At 38.6% G+C, this 18,520-nt stretch overlaps 1 protein-coding gene across 1 annotated transcript in view; it reads right to left on the bottom strand.

Moving 5' to 3' along the window:
* LOC309647551 (ATP-binding cassette sub-family C member 4-like) overlaps positions 1 to 18,520 on the bottom strand; it is a gene marked incomplete at its 5' end in the record, with an annotated part of 133,275 nt that overhangs the window by 22,889 nt on the left and 91,866 nt on the right. Inside the window, 4 exon segments of the mRNA XM_082434981.1 lie at positions 3,733 to 3,812; positions 3,815 to 3,837; positions 4,277 to 4,449; positions 10,529 to 10,618. Of these exon segments, the coding sequence (XP_082291107.1) occupies positions 3,733 to 3,812; positions 3,815 to 3,837; positions 4,277 to 4,449; positions 10,529 to 10,618 (366 nt within the window).

The raw sequence follows: 18,520 nt of genomic DNA on the forward strand, positions 1-18,520 counted from the left end.
CTGTGTAGTGCAATAGAAAAAGGTATGCCTTTATTTCTAAAGCAAGCAAGAAAAATAATTGCCTCAAAAATCAAAGTTTTGAGAAAGAACATTATTGGTGTTTTTGTTGAATTGAAAGCCAACTGATAATCAGAAGCTCTAGAACAAAATACAAGGTTTACATCTGGGGTGGATGGAGCACAGAAGACAATTCCCCAGCTCTGAAGCTAGGGGATGAATGTCTCTTGGGTCCTCTGAGGTCTAATCCTGCCATTCCTACCAAAGGAGTCAGCGACCGCAACCAGCTCAGACCAGGATATAAACAAGTGGCCAAGTTTACATCTCCTGGTGGGACCTCCCCGTGTTATCATTGATGAAATCTTGGCCAGGGAGCCCTAAACCGAAGGTCTCCCAACACAGGAGTGGGAAGGGCAGCTCCACAGTGAAGGACAAGGTCCACCATGAAAAACGTCGGTCATTGCAAAGGTGACAGGCTCCAAAGAGAACCCTTGCATTTCCCTTCTCCCTCCGTCTTCACCATTCACCCAGATGGTCAGTCTCCACACCCAGAAACCAGTATCAACTCCTCTCTCTTCCCTCAGATCCCACGTTCGATCCATCACACAGTCCACTTGGTTCCACTTTGTAATCCACCCCAAATCCAACCATCTCACCATTTCCACTGCTAGCACCTTAGTCTAAGCCACCAACAGTCGAGAAAGGGCACAACTGTAAGAGAGAGTGAACACTGCATTTGGAGAACTGAAAGACCATCAATGTGGTTTTACCTGTAAAGGAAAGAGGGAGAGCAGAGAAGGACAAAACTAGAAAGGTGGGGAGGGGCCAGGATGTAAACTGCTTTGTAAAACCATGTTAAAGATTTGTTCAAAGACACTGACCAAGAGAGAAAAATCTGAGGTTATAGAAATTTACCAGAAGATACTGGTAAGTAAAGCATTAAACAAATGGACATATTTTGATAATGGCAACAAAGTTGATTGATTCACATCTATGGACGTTCACACCTGTGGATCAAGTGCTGATGGATAAGACTTAGGACTGAAGAGCTGACACGTCTGCCAAATTTTGTCCTCCCTTACTGTTTCCCTAACCGATCATACATTGCAAGGTGACTGCGATACCAAAAAACAAAAATAAAACTCCAGGGTACATTTAGGAGAAAAGAATTTATTTGAATGGACCCCTAACTGAGCTAGAGATCAAGCCATCTTTCTGCTGCTGCCTCTAAAACCTGACAAGGGGCTTGAAACAGGTAGATTTCACAGCATCATTCGTTTATTGTGGAAGAAGGACACTTTTGGGGATAGTCTGAGAAATACAATGCTGCAATGCTGAGAGGTAAGAACAAGAAAGTGACAGGTAAAAAGTAGAACTAAAATGTTACTTTTCCAATTAGCATTCAAGACCACAAAATGAGAGGGACTTCCCTGATGGCGCACAGTGGTTAAGACTTCGTGCTCCCAATGCAGGGGGCCCGGATTCGATCCCTGGTCAGGGAACTAGATCCCACATGCATGCCGCAACTAAGAGTCTGCATGCCACAACTAAGGAGCCTGCCTGCCGCAACTAAGGAGTCGGCGAGCCGCAACTGAGGAGCCCGTGAGCCACAACTAAGGAGCCCACCTGCCACAACTAAGACCTGGTGCAACCAAGTAAATAAATATTAAAAAAAAAAAAAAAAAGGAACACAAAATGAGGGACTAAGGATGCCTGATGCTAAACGTTTCTGGAATCTAAGAGTCACTGTCCTACAACCTTGGAATGTTACCTGATCCCCCATGAAAGTCTGCAGGAGAGGCCTGCTTCCTACTGTGATGTTCTAGTCCAGATGACCAGACACAATGCTTGGAGCCTAGAGCATCCCTTTGGTTGGGGATGCCCCACTCCTGTCGTCTGCCTCCCCAGAGCTCACTCCTGTGCACGTCCAGTTCAGGGGAGTGAGGCTAAAGGCACTGCTTCAGTGCTGACAGTCCGCTATCTACTCAGTGCCCCCACTGATGATCCCATCTGACAATGAATGTGAAGTAGGATGGGAGGTGATATTCCAGAAACTGCCTAAGAAGTCAAGAGAGATAGTACCATTATCATTAAACATAAAGAAGTCTGGGTATTACTGATTATTACCTGTTTTTTATGGACCATCAAATTCACTGGTTAACTGCATCTGTTGCCTCTTATGCATCATATGCAGGCGTTCTTTACCTATTTCATTACGAATCAGCATCACTGGACACTGTGGTGTCTCCTGACAACAGTTACCATCCATAAGATGAGTGAAGTCAGCTCACTGTCACAGGCTACAGGTTAACCTTAAAATACCCTGCATTCCTTGAGATTATATGCAGCCAAAGGTTTTTCCTTTGAGGGATGATTCCCTTATCATTTTATAAAGCCACACCCTAACATTTATTGAAACTCAGCAGGGAAAGAACAAAGAAAGAGAGAAGATGAAAATGAGAGAGAAAAGCAATAGAGGGAGGAAGGAAGGAAATAAAGCTAAGGAAGGAAATATTAAATTACTAAGGAAGAAAAAGCCAATCAAACCTGGAAGGAAGATACTAGACAGATATCCAGAGGCCCAAGCTTTGTGTGCAAAGTCCAGATTTACTGTGTGAGACTTACTAGTTGTTTATATGCAGTATCTCAGCCCCTGATCCACTTTTCTTTCTGTACTCTCATCTGTGATGCAAAGGCTGGGTCTCTGCAAATCACATTTCAGAAGACCTTTGGCCAGCTGGCCTTTGTTCAGTTTTGTCAGTAGGGGGCACTAGAGGGAGACTGAAGGTGGGAATCAGAGCTAATGGTCTAGCTGGTTTCTGCTGCTCCTGCAGCAGCATCTCAGCAGTGGGACCTGACTCCAGCTCCCAGCTTCTATTAGCACATGGAGAACTAGCCTCATTGTGCTCCCTCACAAATACGGCCAGCAACTAGGCAGTGACCTCTCCTTGGAGGTCTGAGCACTGACTCTTTAGAGCCTCTCTTCTGAGTTCTTAGTTCTGGAGATCTGTCCTAGGACACAGTAGCTGCTTCCTAAAATTATTACCCCCGTGTTTCATTTTTCTAGCCCTCCAATTCCTGTGTAACAAATTTCCTATATTAAATCCTTTCTGTTGAAATAGTTTGTTTTTCTCACTAGGCCCTTTCTTCTCATGGACTCCCCTCTGACAGCAACAGCTGAGAAATTCTGCAACCTTAGCCAACAACCTTGTGGCAGTCTAAATGAAAGGCTAATTTTTTGATTAAGGGAATCCAAAAATGCTGAAACAATTGTGACACAGCCAAGATGACCATCTTCTACCTCTCTGAAATATGAAGCCATAACTTGGGTTTGGAATATTTTCATGGTTGGCCATCTTAAAAAAATGACAATTTAATAAACTTTTAACTCATTATTGACCAGAGACATATGTCTTTTGTTACCTGAACATTATTGACCAGAGACATTTCAATATTCACTTACATAACAAATCGCTGGCCACAGGCATTAGTTTCTGCAAAAATCCCCCAGTCAATAATGTGTTAATATGAAAATATGAAATTACTGGATATATTATTTAATAGCACATTCTGAAAGTATACTTAAGTACTTGAGTTATTGTCAGGAATGAGAGGAGAAACTAAGAGAAAATTAAATTATTGGAGGTTCCTTCCTATCAAGTTTTACAAGGAAGGATGTGTTGAAAAATTGAACATAAATGGAAACAACTGAAATTCCACAGGTGAAGGTCTTACCGTTATCCTGTCGCTGTCAGTAATGGTGGTCAGTCTGTTTGTGATGGTTAGCACAGTGCACTGAACAAATTTCTCATGGATTTTTTTTGTATTAACTCATCAGTTCTGGAAACAAAGAAGTTGAATTTAGTTCGGTAAAGACAGAAATAGCAGACTTAAGACTTAAAAAAAAAATCACATATTTTTATAATGCTTTAAAAAATCAATACTTTAAGACATAATCTTGTTCCTTAAAAAACTAAGTATAAAAAGTCTTGGAAATTTACTATTTTTCATAAAACAATGGGAAATAGTCTTCCCTCAAAATTGCTTGAAACTATCAGGAGCTGGATTTAGGAATCTAGCTCTCATAGGATACCTAGTAACAACATTAACACTATATAACATGTTTTGGTTTCTTCTTTTGTTTTCTGGAATTAATGTTAACAAGAGATATCTTTCGGGCAAAGAGAACACGTAGAAACATTTCTCAGCATCACTAAATGTTTTCCATTTACAACATTTAAATTTTGGATACCAGGTTTCATGGACCTCAGCTCCATACCTTGGGTCCACATTTGATGTGGCTTTGTCAATAATCAATATCTGATTTTTCCTGAGAATAGCCCTAGCAAGACACACCAGTTGTCTCTGTCCAGCACTGAAGTTCGATCCTGATTCTGCTAATTCAGTATCCATTTTACCAGGGACACCTTTGATGGCCTCTTTAAATTGTACCTGTGGATACAGAAAGAACATTTTCCTAAACTAACTGCTACTGAAGCAGACAATCCTCTTAGACATTAGAGCTTTGAAGTCCTCATGACTTCTTATGTATGTTACATGTACAGCCACGTGATGGGGAGAGCTATTTCCAATTAGCATTCACTGAGAAAGATGTAGAGTCAAGTCAGGACAGAAAAATATCACTGTCCCCCTTCCCTGCCACATGACACCTACAAGAAACCCCACCTAAGGATTAGTTAAGGAAGTTTCTCAAAAAATGAAGCTATTTCTCCCGTGTGTTTTAAATGGAAAAGTTAAAAGGATTTTATGGTTGAGTCAAGTTTACCAATGTACATTTTGCATATGGGTTGGTACATTAAAGGGAAACTTAAAAATATATATATATTACAGGAAGTATGGTTCTCTAAAGATATAATCTTATCAGCACTTCACAATTTTGGAAGGTCTAAAAGTTTAAAAAAATATGAATTCAAACAATGGCAAACTGTACCTCAAACATTAGTAGTCCTGGAGCCTAGTCTGGTAATGGTTCTTTCCCACGTTTAATCTCATAAATACTGGACCAGTTAAGTGCATTTTCTTCAATGTCAAAAATGTCTTGCAGTGAATGAAAATTCATGAAAAACAGGATACACTATAACATTTATTTCCCCCAGACTATGGGTATAAGTGGTGTTTATATTAATGTATCTTCATAAAACTGTAATCATAAGATAAAAAAGAAAACCAAACTTTTAACTTCCAAAGTTAATCTGAAAGTACATTGGGTGGTAGGGATCAGTTCAACGAGTATTTATTTTGGAGAAGTACTATAGAACAAGAACCAAACTCAGGCTATATTTGAAGTTAAAGAACAAAGAGTAAATACATTTCAAATTAAGACACCAACAGATTGATGAGTGATGGCCAATGAGCAGGGACACAGAATTATAGTGTCAAATAACAAAACACCAAGGGTGAGTGGGCAATATTTTCGTGGTATCCTGGAGCACTTCTATGAATGTGATCCCGAACTGTGCTCCTGATGAAGTCCAATCCCAAGAAAGGGAATTCAGAGTTAGGATTAAATATGGTATTTGTATTTAGTGACTGCATGAAAAGTACAAAAATCTAAAGGGTAAGATTTGTATTGTGGTGCAAGTGGGTTGGTGTTCTTAAGACTGACATCCTGACTTTGAAGAAATAATTTTACACTTGCCCCTTACTGGGATGGCATCTCATCACTAATCTGGTTTTTTACTTTCCTTCCAGTTGTCCATATTTACCTCATGAGGAATAAGGGTTGTGAGAAGCAGTGTTTTTCAGAAAATACTGTTTTCTGAGATTCTGTCTTCATTTATGAATCAGGGATGGTTATGAGAATAATAAGAATATGAAGGCTTTCTATAGTATAATCATATATTCAAGTTATTGGGTTGGCCAAAAAGTTCATTCGGTTAGCGACTACATCATTCAATAAAGGTCTTAGTGAAAATGAAAAATGTCTTTTATTTTTACTTAAAACTGAACGAACTTTTTGGCCAACCCAGTATAATTTAGTATTAGAATGGAAAAAAACACAATAGAGGCAGTAGACAGTAATAACTAGGAGTTACAACTGGAGAATCTGAAAACAGATAATAGTGTGATATTACTATTAAATTTCTTGATTTAGAAAACTGTGTTTTGTTATGTGAGAGAATGTCCTTGTTCTTACAAGATGTATATTTATGTATTTAAAGGTGAATTGCAACTTTTAATAAACATTTCTACAACTTACAAGCAGTTCAGCAAAATATATGGAAGAGAGGAAGCAAATATGGAAAAATATTAACAGTTGGTGAATCAAGGTGAAGGTGCATATGTGTTCATCATACTACTCCTTCCATGTTCTTGTGATCTGAAAATTTTAAAACAAAAAAATTGGAGCCTTGAAGCCAGACAGCCTGGGCATAAGTCCTGCCTGGCTCTGCCAATTGGGCAACTTCCTGAAGTTTATCTTAGCTTCCTAAACTCTAAATAAGACTATAATATAGTATAATAAAGGTGTTTACCTCCTAACATTGTCAGAGTATAAAATGAGTCATTATGTGTAGAATTTACAACAGTGATTGATACAAAGAGATCAACAGGTATTGCCCATTATTAATAATGCTGTCAGCTAGCCCCTCTTCATATTCTGCTTTATTTTTCTCCTTTGCAAGTATCAGCACTGAGACTCTGTTACATATGCATTGCCTTGTTTTCCATCTTTTCCAGGAGAATTTAAGTTCCAAAAGGGTAGAGACTTTGTCTCTTTTAATGACTGTGATAACCCCAGAATCTGAAACAATGCCTGTCTAGAAAGCTCTCAGTAGATATTTGTTGGCTGTATGAATGAAGCCACAAGTTCATCTCTTCTTGTGACATGTCTGTTCCTATAAATTAGAAAATAAATCCATATAAATAATTTATATATAACACTATTTTCTTATTAAATATAAGTGTAAAAGGAATATATTTTTAAACAATTAACTGGCTCCAAGATATCATAACATCATACTTTAAACTGTGGAAAGCACTTTAAAAAGTTATAATTTAAGGAAAATGGAGCATATAATACTATTAAAAACTATACATCTCAGTATAGAATACTTCAGATCATTTTTGAGCTTGGGAAAATAATAAACTATAGCAAAACTGAAAGATAACAAACTGAACTTATGAGGGCTTCCCTCGTGGTGCAGTGGTTAAGAATCCGCCTGCCAATGCAAGGGACATGGGTTCAAGCCCTTGTCCGGGAAGATCCCACATGCCGCGGAACAGCTAAGCCCGTGCGCCACAACTACTGAGCCTGCGCTCTAGAACCCGCAAGCCACAACCACTGAGCCCACGTGCCACAACTACTGAAGCCCATGTGCCCAGAGCCCATGCTCCGCAACAAGAGAAGCCACCGCAATGAGAAACCCGCGCACCGCAATGAAGAGTGGCCCCCACTCGCCGCAACTAGAGAAAGCCCACGTGCATCAACAAAGACCCAATGCAGCCAAAAATTAAATAAATAAAATTATAAAAATAAATAAATATATAAATAAACTGAACTTATAAGGCACCTTATTTCTATCATCATAAACATTTTCAAAGTAACCTACTGTGTGTACTGTATCTACCAACCAGGTGCCAACGCCCCTCATAGGAAGTTAACACAGATGTCAGATGGTTTCCACATTTTATGGAACCTTCTTACTTTTCAAAAAGAAAGGCTGGTGTGGGCTGGAAAGAGAGAGTGAAATGCAATCAGCAGATGGGGAAGAGCTTTTAGTAGAGCAGAGCCAGCAGTCAATGAAGTAAAAGGAGAGCCTGCTCACCTAAATACAAGGCCCAGAGAAATGGAAATGTGACCTGTCGCCAAAGCCAGGACTGAATCACGTGGTTCCTGATGCACAGGCCACTGATACCCAGATTTCTGTATCTTGGTTTTCAGTATGATGAGACATACTCGTGTCCTAACAGAGGATCAACGTATCAACGTAGAACATAACTGGGTGATTTCTTCACAGTTTTGACATGACATAGCACTCTCAGTTGTAAATCCCAGTATCTAAGCTGTTTTGTTTTTGTTTTTTAACAGAAGCAACACATCGATGATTCATTTCCAGAGTTTTATCTCCTGTGCTTTTTTAACCTTTGGGTGATAAAGTGCTTCATCTTCTTCAGTCACTACTTATGCTATATTTGTAGAGCTGCCCTTGCTTTTTAGGTGCCCTAATTGGCACCAATTTCTGATGAACTTTCTTCAGTTTATAGTCAGCTGGCTATTCTTCAGTATAAGAAAAACACATTTCAGCATATTCTGAAAAGTAACCAAGATGAGACGGGCACCATCATTAGGACTGTCTCCCTTCTGAATGTCCATCTCCACCAAGGGAGAAGGAGGAGACAGAACTAACAGGACCTAAAAAAAATTTTTAAAAAGCATCTTTTTCTTTTAATTGAAGTTCTTAAAGAGGAAAACACAGTGGTGCCCTCTCACTTGCAGGCCAACTCTATGAGTTTGGGTTCACATGTCCAGTTTGGCATCATTTATTAACCAATGACTGGGGTTTTTAGTTCACTTAAAAACTGACCTCATTAAAAAAAAAAAATTGACCTCATTGCTTTAGTGGTACGTCTTAGAGTGAGAAATCATCCCATCATTCTGTTTCTCTGGGAATTATTTCTTTATGACATTTGTATGTTTTTCAATAAAAGATATGGTAGGTTTTATTTTAAAAAGTCATAAAGAAACAATTCCTAGGGAAACAAAATGATGGGATGATTTCTCACTCTAAGACATATCAGTAAAGTAATAGGGTTAATTCCAGAAGCAATACATGGAAACCACACACTTCACTTTGTGAAATAAACTCATGTTTATTTCTTTTTACAGAAAGTTCCAAATGTAGTTTAAATAAAGGTAGATCTCAGTGTTGTCTACCACTTCCACCACCTCATCATTTTTAGAATTGAGAGGCTACTAAATTTTATCTAAATTTTGGCTCCTACAGATGAATTAAGTATAAGTTAGGGCCAAGTTCTAAGATAGTTTTTTACAGGATTTGTCTCCCAATTAACATTTCCTCTCTGTCCAAAATTCTAGAGTAATTCTACTACCTGAGAGTCTGTTAAGAGAGATCTCGAGCTGGGAAACAAATAGGAAAATAATTTACCAGTACTTACAGTTTTTTTTTTAAGATGTCACAATTTCACCATTAAATCTGTTCTGTGAGTTCAAGAGCAGTGGACCATCCTTCTTTCTTTATATTTAATGGGTAACTGCTCTCCCCACCTCTTCTCTTCTAGAATTTCACTGTAGAAAGACTCACAAGCTTAAATGAAATCAGAGGTCCACTGCTTCTCAAGTAGGAGAAGGTGAAGCAATCAGCCTGATCTAGGAAAATAAAATCCCCACAGTTGCTGGAAAGAGGGGTAGTTTGTAAAGACTCAGTGCCGACATGCCTTCAGAAACCAGAATTCCTGGCAGGAAATTGTCAGGCCTCCAAATCTGCTTGCTCACAGTCAAAGCTCATCTATATATTACAGATTTCAGAGCTTCCCTGGAAGGGTGACACTAAATGACAAACACACCAATTCAAAACAACAATGTGAACAGTCATTTGGATATGTGTAAAAAAAATTGTTTTTTAAAGAAATAAGCCACACTTCTCAGAAATGAGATCAATCAAACATTTAGTACCTATTTATTAAGTGCTTACTTTTTAAAAAGAATAAGACTGAGCTAGGTCCTATGAGAAGTTAGAAGTCTGTTTATGGTTTATAAGTCTAGATACAATTTCTGCCATTAGTAGAATCAATATGCAAAACTAGGACCAATACACAAAATAATTTGTATCAAAATATACAAACCAACAGCAACTTAACAAGTCAAAATCCTTTTCATGCAAGGGTGAGGAAATTCAAAGAAGTGGGCCAAAGGAAAACATGACACAAATAACAGAAAATCTTCTAGAAATGAACAATCCATATAAAAACTGAGCAAAAGCTCCAGGGTTCTCTTACCTGCATTCATGCTGCAGCATTAAAAGGACATGATCGCCAATAAATAACTATCATCACATTCCAATTATATAATTTACCTTTATAGACACTTTCTTATGAAACTTTATAGCATTTTGTTGGTATGATCTCATTTATCTTTCAGTTAATAATGAAAAACTACTATTGTCTCCACTTAGTTGATATTCCCTAAGACCAGAGGAATAAAATGAACATTGCAAGGTAATTAAGGTAACTAATTCACTAGGTCACTTAGTAGAATTTGAACTCATAATTATAACTTCTAGTTTAGTGCTCTATTAAGGACAAGATAATGTACCTAGTTGCTTTGGGTTCTAGAGAAAAGCTAAAATGAAAGCATGAGGCATTATCTTGTTGGTTTTCATCACCATTAATATACATGTTTTAATTTACACATGTACCCATGTCATCAGTGTTCTCCTTGGAGCTAAATAAAGTCAGTTAAACCGATAAGCTCCCCTTAATTACCTGCGCTGCTATAAATGTACACACACATATACTGATGCTAACAAGTTAAGAACATTCAATAAATTACCTCTTCTAAGGCATTCCACAGTTCCTCATCCATATGCTCATTAAAGGGATCCAGATTTTTCCTCATTGTTCCAGTGAATAAAACCGGTTCCTAAATACTCCAAAATAGTGACTGTTATTACCTTAACCTCTTTTCATCATGTTTGAATACTTACAGAACAATTAAAATACAAAACAAACCACCAAAATTCCCTATAAATTAATAAGGTTGCAAATGCTTTTTTACAAAATAGTATCTCCAAATTAATTTTCCACTGTACAAAGTATGCTCCAAAATATCTTCTGGATGATTGAACACTAACAAGAAAGTGTGGAAATGTGTCATCTTAAGAAGAAGTTGAAGAAGAGAAAGGAAGATTTGATTTTTTAAAAATACCTTCCTGGTAATATCTGCTCAGAAAAAAATGAGGATATACTAATTTGAGGAACTTTACATCAAGAGAGCTAGATAAATTGATGGTCAATCCTGGTGTGATACTGGGAAATACCAACAGCATGATTAGTTGAGGTTTGTGCCTCAAAGCAAAATTGTTAAATTTTTGCACATTGGCACTGAAGAATGAACTAGGATATTTCCTCCATTGGTACAACAGCCTTCTGGGATGGGGAATCTCTCCACATGTGTGAAAGGAACATCTCCATATGTTCAAAGAGAATGTCGACTACTGGGGCCCGTGGCACCTCTGTTCATGAAGATACTGCCTCTGATTCTGCATCAGCTTTTCCCCACGTTACCTCACCTGTGCATCAAGATGACAGGCCTCACAGAACATCATTACAAACTGCAAGGGCAGGATAACCTGAAACCCATTGTGACATGAGCCATAATAAAATTGTTTTAATTTAAAAAGCTCTTCCTGGGGCTTTCCTGGTGGCGCAGTGGTTGAGAATCTGCCTGCCAATGCAGGGGACACGGGTTCGAGCCCTGGTCTGGGAAGATCCCATATGCCGCGGATCAACTGGACCCGTGAGCCACAGCTACTGAGCCCACGCGTCTGGAGCCTGTGCTCCGTAATAGGAGAGGCCGCGATAGTGAGAGGCCCGCACACCGTGATGAAGAGTGGCCCCCGCTTGCCACAACTGGAGAAAGCCCTCGCACAGAAACGAAGATCCAACACAGCCAAAAATAAATAAATAAATAAATAAATATTCAAATAAATAAATAAATAAAATAAAAATAACAAGCTCTTCCTATTCATCTGCTTTGAGAGGAACCACAAGGAAATTACTCTGGAAATATATGCCTTTCTGGGTGGGTTTCAAGAGAGAATCTTGTACATAAGCTTATGCAGGTCATTTAAGTTTTCTTCTGGAAGGCTCTAGTAAACCAGGGCACAAGAATATGGGCAGCAGAGAAGAGCCCAGTTGGCTCCTTTCAGTGAAGGGGATAGAACCGTGTGATGCACACACGTGGGAACAAGAGGAGATCTGACTCTTCCACAAGCGCCCGGGAACTGCTCGGAATCACCAGCCTCAAATCCTGCCTGGTCTTGGGGCTGGACTATTCCTCCTCACTTCACAAAAGCCTGAGAAGAAAGATGAAGAAGGCAGACATTTCTTTTCTCTGCCCATGAAGAATGACACTCAGAGAGCCTCCTGTACCTTCTTTCCCTATTGTCTTAGTTTTAAGTCTGGTGAGAGAAATGGATGCAGAAGACACATGGTGTGCCACCAAAAAAGATGTATCCCTGAGCAAAATCCAAAATTAAAAAGACATTATAAAGGGAGCTTTATTTGCACAGAGTTGATTAAGTGGACAGTATGCCTCCAAAGCACTGAAAATCACTGGTCGTATGACATTTCAAAATGATTACTGAATTGAACTGAAAAATCCCTGGAGCCAAATTTAAGGTCTCCCTTAAAACTCTCAAATTTAGGATCAAAGATTAAGCAACCATGTAAGCAAAGGTAAGAATTCCTTGTCAGGGGAATAACCATCATTTTACTTAGATTTTTATAAAAACTTTTTACTCCTTGTAATTATTACCTCTAGGATTCTAAGATGCAAGCGATTTCTCTTCCTTTAGCTGTTTGCATGAGGTTTACACAAATGACGTGGCCGGTCGAGGGGAGGCTGGTCCCCAGTATTCCTCCCTCTCCCCTGACTCTCCTTCACCTTCCCCCCAGTGCTCTAAACCATGGGCAGGATTCTACTCTGGGGCCCAAATGAGGGCCTCTTCAAGGACTGGTGTTTGAGGAGATAAAGGGCCTGAAAGAGGCCAGGTTAATGAACCAGCTTTGAGCCCAACTGGGAGAAGTCAGACAGGGTCTCTTTGCTTATAATAATGACAAGAACGTTTCTTTGCCCATCACATTTTTTCCTTCAGGCCCCTCTCATAGAGCAAATTTACTTCCTGTAAGAGGTCTAAGGCTTGAAGTGTCCACCTGGTTTATCAAAGTACACTCTATAGAGGCGTTACCTGAGCTAATCCACACAAAACAAAATCTCTTTGTTTTTAAAAGATAGACCTTCTTGAGCAATGAATGGGCTCACAGTATCAGCACGTTTGGGAAGGGTGGTTTTTGTCGCTCAAGAGAACAGGGATACCCACTTAAAGTTCAATCACCTATTTCATAATCAAAGCCTCTCTCTATTGTCACTTCCCTCACCTTCTCTTTAGAAAACTCCTCAAAGGGGATGAAGCTCGCCAACGACTGGGGGACGAAAGTGGCATTCTTTGCAGAAAGAGGAGTCCCTCACTTCTGAGCCCCTGACCAATGCCTGCAGCTGCTTCATTCTGAGCTTTAATCAGAGCCCTCAGACACTCTTTAGGCCTTAAGGAGGTTCTGCTAATTATCATCAAACCACTTCTGATTGTCATAAAAAGAAAAAAAAAATAAGTTTAAGGATTTCACACTGCAATAAGGGTCCCCACTTAAGTCTATACTGTCAGTCTAAAAGGACATATTGGGCAATTATGCGTGTTTATTTAGCAGTATTAGATAGAAGAACATAGTTTAGCAAATAAGAATATTTCTCTTTGTTATGATATGCCAAATATGTATTTCAAAATCAGTAAAATTTCAATAAAAAGTTGAATGAAAATAATGATTTTTTTAGACAGGAATCAGACAGGAAAAGGAAATTAAAGGTATCTAAATTGGAAGAGAAGTGGTAAAGCTATCATTATATATAGAAGACGTGATACTATATATAGAAAACCCTAAAGACTCCACACAAAAACGACTAGAACTGATAAATGAATTCAGCAAGGAAGCAGGACACAAGATTAACATACAGAAATTGGTTGCATTTCTTTACACTAACAGTGAAATATCAGAAAGGGAATGTAAAAAAACAATCGCTTTTAAAATCATATCAAAAATAATTAAAATACTTAGGAAGAATAAACCTGATGAAGGAGGTGAAAGACTTTTATGCTGACAACTAGAAAACATTAATAAAGGGAACTGAAGATGATTCAAGGAAATGGAAAGCTATCCCAAGCTCTTGGATTGGAAGAATTAATATTGTTAAAATGACTATACTACCCAAAGCAATCCACAGATTTAAGGCAACTGTTATCAAATTACCCGTGACATTTTTCACAGAACTAGAACCAATACTCCTAAAATTTATATGGAACCATAGAAGACCCAGAATTGCCAAAGCAATCCTGAGGAAAGAGAACAAAGCAGGAGGCATAACCCTCGTAGACTTCAGACAATACTACAAAGCTACAGTAATCAAAATGGCATGGTATTGGCATAAAAACAGACTATGGATAAACGGAACAGAATAGAGAGCCCAGAAATAAACCCACACACCTACAGTCAATTGATCTTTGACGAAGGAGGCAAAACTATACAATGGAGAAAAGACAGTCTCTTTAGCACGTGGTGTTGGGAAAGTTGGACAGTGCATGTAAATCAGTGAAGTTAGAACACACCCTCACACCATACACAAAAGTAAACTCAAAATGGCTTAAAGACTTAATCATAAGACATGACACCATAAAGCTCCTAGAAGAGAAGACAGGCAAAACATTCTCTGACACAAATCGTACCAACGTTTTTTTAGGTTAGTCTCCCAAGGCAATAGAAATAAAAGCAAAAATAAACAAATGGGACTAATCAAAGTTACAAGCTTTTGTACACCAAAGAAAAACATAAAACAAAAAGGCAGCCTATGTACTGGGAGAAAATATTTGCAAATGATGAGACTGACAAGGGCTTAATTTCCAAAATATACAAACAGCTCATACTACTCAACAACAACAAAACAAACAACCCAACTGTAAACTGGGCAGAAGACCTAAATAGACATTTTTCCAAAGAGGACCTACAGATGACCAACAGGCACATGAAAAGATGCTCAGCATCACTAATTATTAGAGCAATGCAAAGCAAAACTACAAAGAGGTACCACCCCACACCAGTCAGAATGGCCATCACTGAAAAGCCTACAAATAACAAATGCTGAAGAGGGTATGGAGAAAAGGGAACCCTCCTACACTGTTGGTGGAAATGTAAGTTGGTGCAGCCACTGTGGAAAACAGTATGGAGGTTCCAATTCCACTTCTGGGCATATATCCAGACAAAACTATTATTGAAAAAGATACATGCACCCCCTATGTTCATAGCAGCACTATTCACGATAGCCAGGACATGCAAACAACCTAAATGTCCATTGACAGATGAATGGATAAAGATATGGTACATAAAATGTAAAATAGATAGCTAGTGGTAAGCAGCTGCATAGCACAGAGAGATCAGCTCGGTACTTTGTGACCACCTAGGGGGTGGGATAGGGAGGGTGGGAGGGAGACTCAAGAGGGAGGAGATATGGGGATATATGTATACATAAAGCTGATTCACTTTGTTATACAGCAGAAACTAACACACCATTGTAAAGCAATTATACTCCAATAAAGATGTTAAAAATAAATTTCTGAAAAAAAAAAGATGTGGTACATATATACAATGGAATACTACTCAGTCATAAAAAAGAATGAAATAATGCCATTTGCAGCAACATGGATGGACCTAGAGATTATCATACTAAGTGAAGTAAGTCAGAAAGAGAAAGACAAATACCACATGATATCACTTATATGTGGAATCTAAAATATGACACAAATGAACTTATCTGAAACAGAAACAGACTCAGAGATATACAGAACAGACTTGCAGTTGCCAAGGGGGAGGTGGGATGGCTTAGGAGCTTGGGGTTAGCAGATGCAAACTATTATATATAGAATGGATAAACAACAAGATGCTACTGTATAGCACAGGGAACTATATTCAATATCCGGTGATAAACCATAATGGAAAAGAATATAGAAAAGAATGTGTGTGTGTGTGTGTGTGTGACTGAATCACTTTGCTGTACAGCAGAAATTAACACAATTTTGTAAATCAACTATACTTCAATTTAAAAAAAAAGAATGATTTATTATAACATCAACTGACTGAAACTATACTTTTCTTTAAAGCCAGCAGGCAATTTTTGAAAAATGTCCGTTTAAATATGTCAATGTATTTTATGCATGGTGTTCATTTTGGTTTCTACTCATTCTACCTTCATCACTTGCCAAATAAGAGACCATTATGTTATCTTCAAAAGGTAATAAAAGTGCTCACAGTAGACACATACTGCAAGAGCAGATAAGGGCAAATTAATGATCATTTCTGATAGATATGATTATTTAAATTACCCACCTCTAAGCAACGAAGTTAATAAATTAATCTTATAAATAAGTACAGGCAGAACACTTCAGTGTAGCGATTTATAGTAGGACACACAAACTTCATGTAAATATACACTAAATTTACTGGCCCATGTATATTTTTTTTCTGAAGGTAAACAATTAAACCTCATTTAATAAGAGTTAGCTGGCACAGCAGAGTCAGGAAAACAAATACTCTTATTCAATGTAATATTTTAAATGGAGCACTAGCTTCAAAACTGTTTTCATCATGGTTTAAAGTTTACACTTCTCTAATTTAATCCTTTGTGCCATATTCAGTAGTAATTTTTTCCTTTATTACTAACATAACACAAGTTCATATTAGGCGTGTGACCCCAAAATGGCCACTCTAAATTAGAGCATTTAATGTAGTAAATTGATCATCCCTCAACACAACTGCAAGACTGAAAACTGCAGTCTTACTGGCTCTTTTGCATACTCTGCTGGAAGACAAGACCCTCATTATCTTAAAAAGAAACCCTACCCACTAACCTTCTAAGCTTAAAACAACTTGGGATCAAGGCAAAAGCAGTACAAGTGGTTACAAATTAAGCAGATAATACACAACAGTTTGCCCTATTTCAGTCCCAAACTGGGAAACTGCCCTCTATTAAAATCTATCATCAAAAGCAGCTACTGCTGCTGTTTCCTAAGAGGTATATTCTCATTTCTAATTGGAGGACCTTATTGAAGGGTCTACTAGTGTACCTATTTCAAGAATGAGGGAATCATCTGAAATCACTTTAAATCTTGGTTTCCCTCTTGCTCTCCTTTTTTAAATCCTGTAGCCTCTGAATGAACTGATCATCATCCATACTCGGAAGAAAGGAAGACTCTTTGCCAACAAAGGAAAAAGAATTTAAGTCCCATTAAGTTCTCTTTCAGGGGCTCCAGGGGCAGTTCCAAGGGATTTAACGAAGACTTCACAGTGTCAGAGACAAAGGGCCGACTGCATTAGGCTAGAATCCAGTTGTATTTCTTTACTAGTAACAGCACATCCGCCTCTTCTGTCTTTCAGTTTTGTTCGCAACAAGAAAAAAGGGGAAATAAAACCAGGTAACCAGGGAGAAGTCTTAAAGAGACAGCTGTAGTTCACCTTCTTTAACCTACTGAAGAAAACTCGGGGAATGTAAATACCAAAAGAGCAGAGTGGGCTGTTTAAAAAAAATACTTAGTTTTTGCTTTGATTTAAAATAAAACCTGTTAAATACAAAATATCAATCTGTTTAATCATGATAACGATGATGGCTGCTGATCTGTGTCAACCCTTGGGCTGCAATCATAAATACTGAATTTGCATGGAAGCCCTCTTCAACTGAAAACATTTTCTTTGGGCCAAGAGGACAAGGGCCTCTAGGTGTAGAGGATCATTCAAAGAAGTTTTGAAATCCATTTTCCCAGATCCTTTCAGATAAGCAAGCTACTCCCTGAATATAATCTCACCTTGGTGTTCTTTCTGGGGAACATACTTAATAACTTCAGATGGTGAGCACAAATGCTGCATACATTTCATCTACCTGTTTTGTTTAAGGAAATTACCTAGGAAGTGCTTCCATTTTTTGCTTATTCCTGAAATTTTAAACACAGTTTGAGGAGTTCATTCTTACAAATACAGTACTTGTTTTTGAAAGTTCCCCTCAGACCTCCAAGACTGATTGTCACCACTCCCCTGCCTCTGGTTCCTATGCAGGTCTTGGCTGCTATCACATCTCCCCCAATTCCAACACGCTCATGGGGGGGGGTCAACAGTGACGGCGATAAGCCTGGGAGGGAGAACATCCTGGAAGCTCGCTGCTGCTCCCAGGATCACAGGGAGCCAGGGAAGATGATGGGGGCCTGGCCCACCTAAGCGGGGCAACTCAAAGAAACAGCACTGGGCTCCCCCTCTGCAGTTTGCTCGCAGTTTCTTAGGTTCCCTAAATCAGGGTGTTGAGACACATGCAACACTGCTTCCTACTCATTTGAGGAGAAGAGGGATGTAAGCTTTCTGCACTTAGATAAGTAACTTCAAGTAACCAAACAACCAGACTTTCTCCACCTCTGCAGCCAGCTAGACATTGTAAAGAGAAAGCGCTCTTGGCTCTAGAGGGTAACAGTTTGAGTATCTTCTCCTGACACTTATTAGCCCATGGCATATAAGTGAATAACACATTTCTAAACTGATACTCTCCAAATGAGGGACATAGCATTAGGAGTAGTATCTTCCACCTTTGCTCTATACTTACTCACTTTTGTTATGGTTTGGAGAATCATTTTGAATGGGGTGGTAGGAAAAATGGGGAAAATATCTGATGAGAACATCA

This window comes from Balaenoptera physalus (assembly GCF_965194825.1).
Source record: "Balaenoptera physalus genome assembly, chromosome: 18".
Taxonomy (NCBI): Eukaryota; Metazoa; Chordata; class Mammalia; order Artiodactyla; family Balaenopteridae; genus Balaenoptera; species Balaenoptera physalus.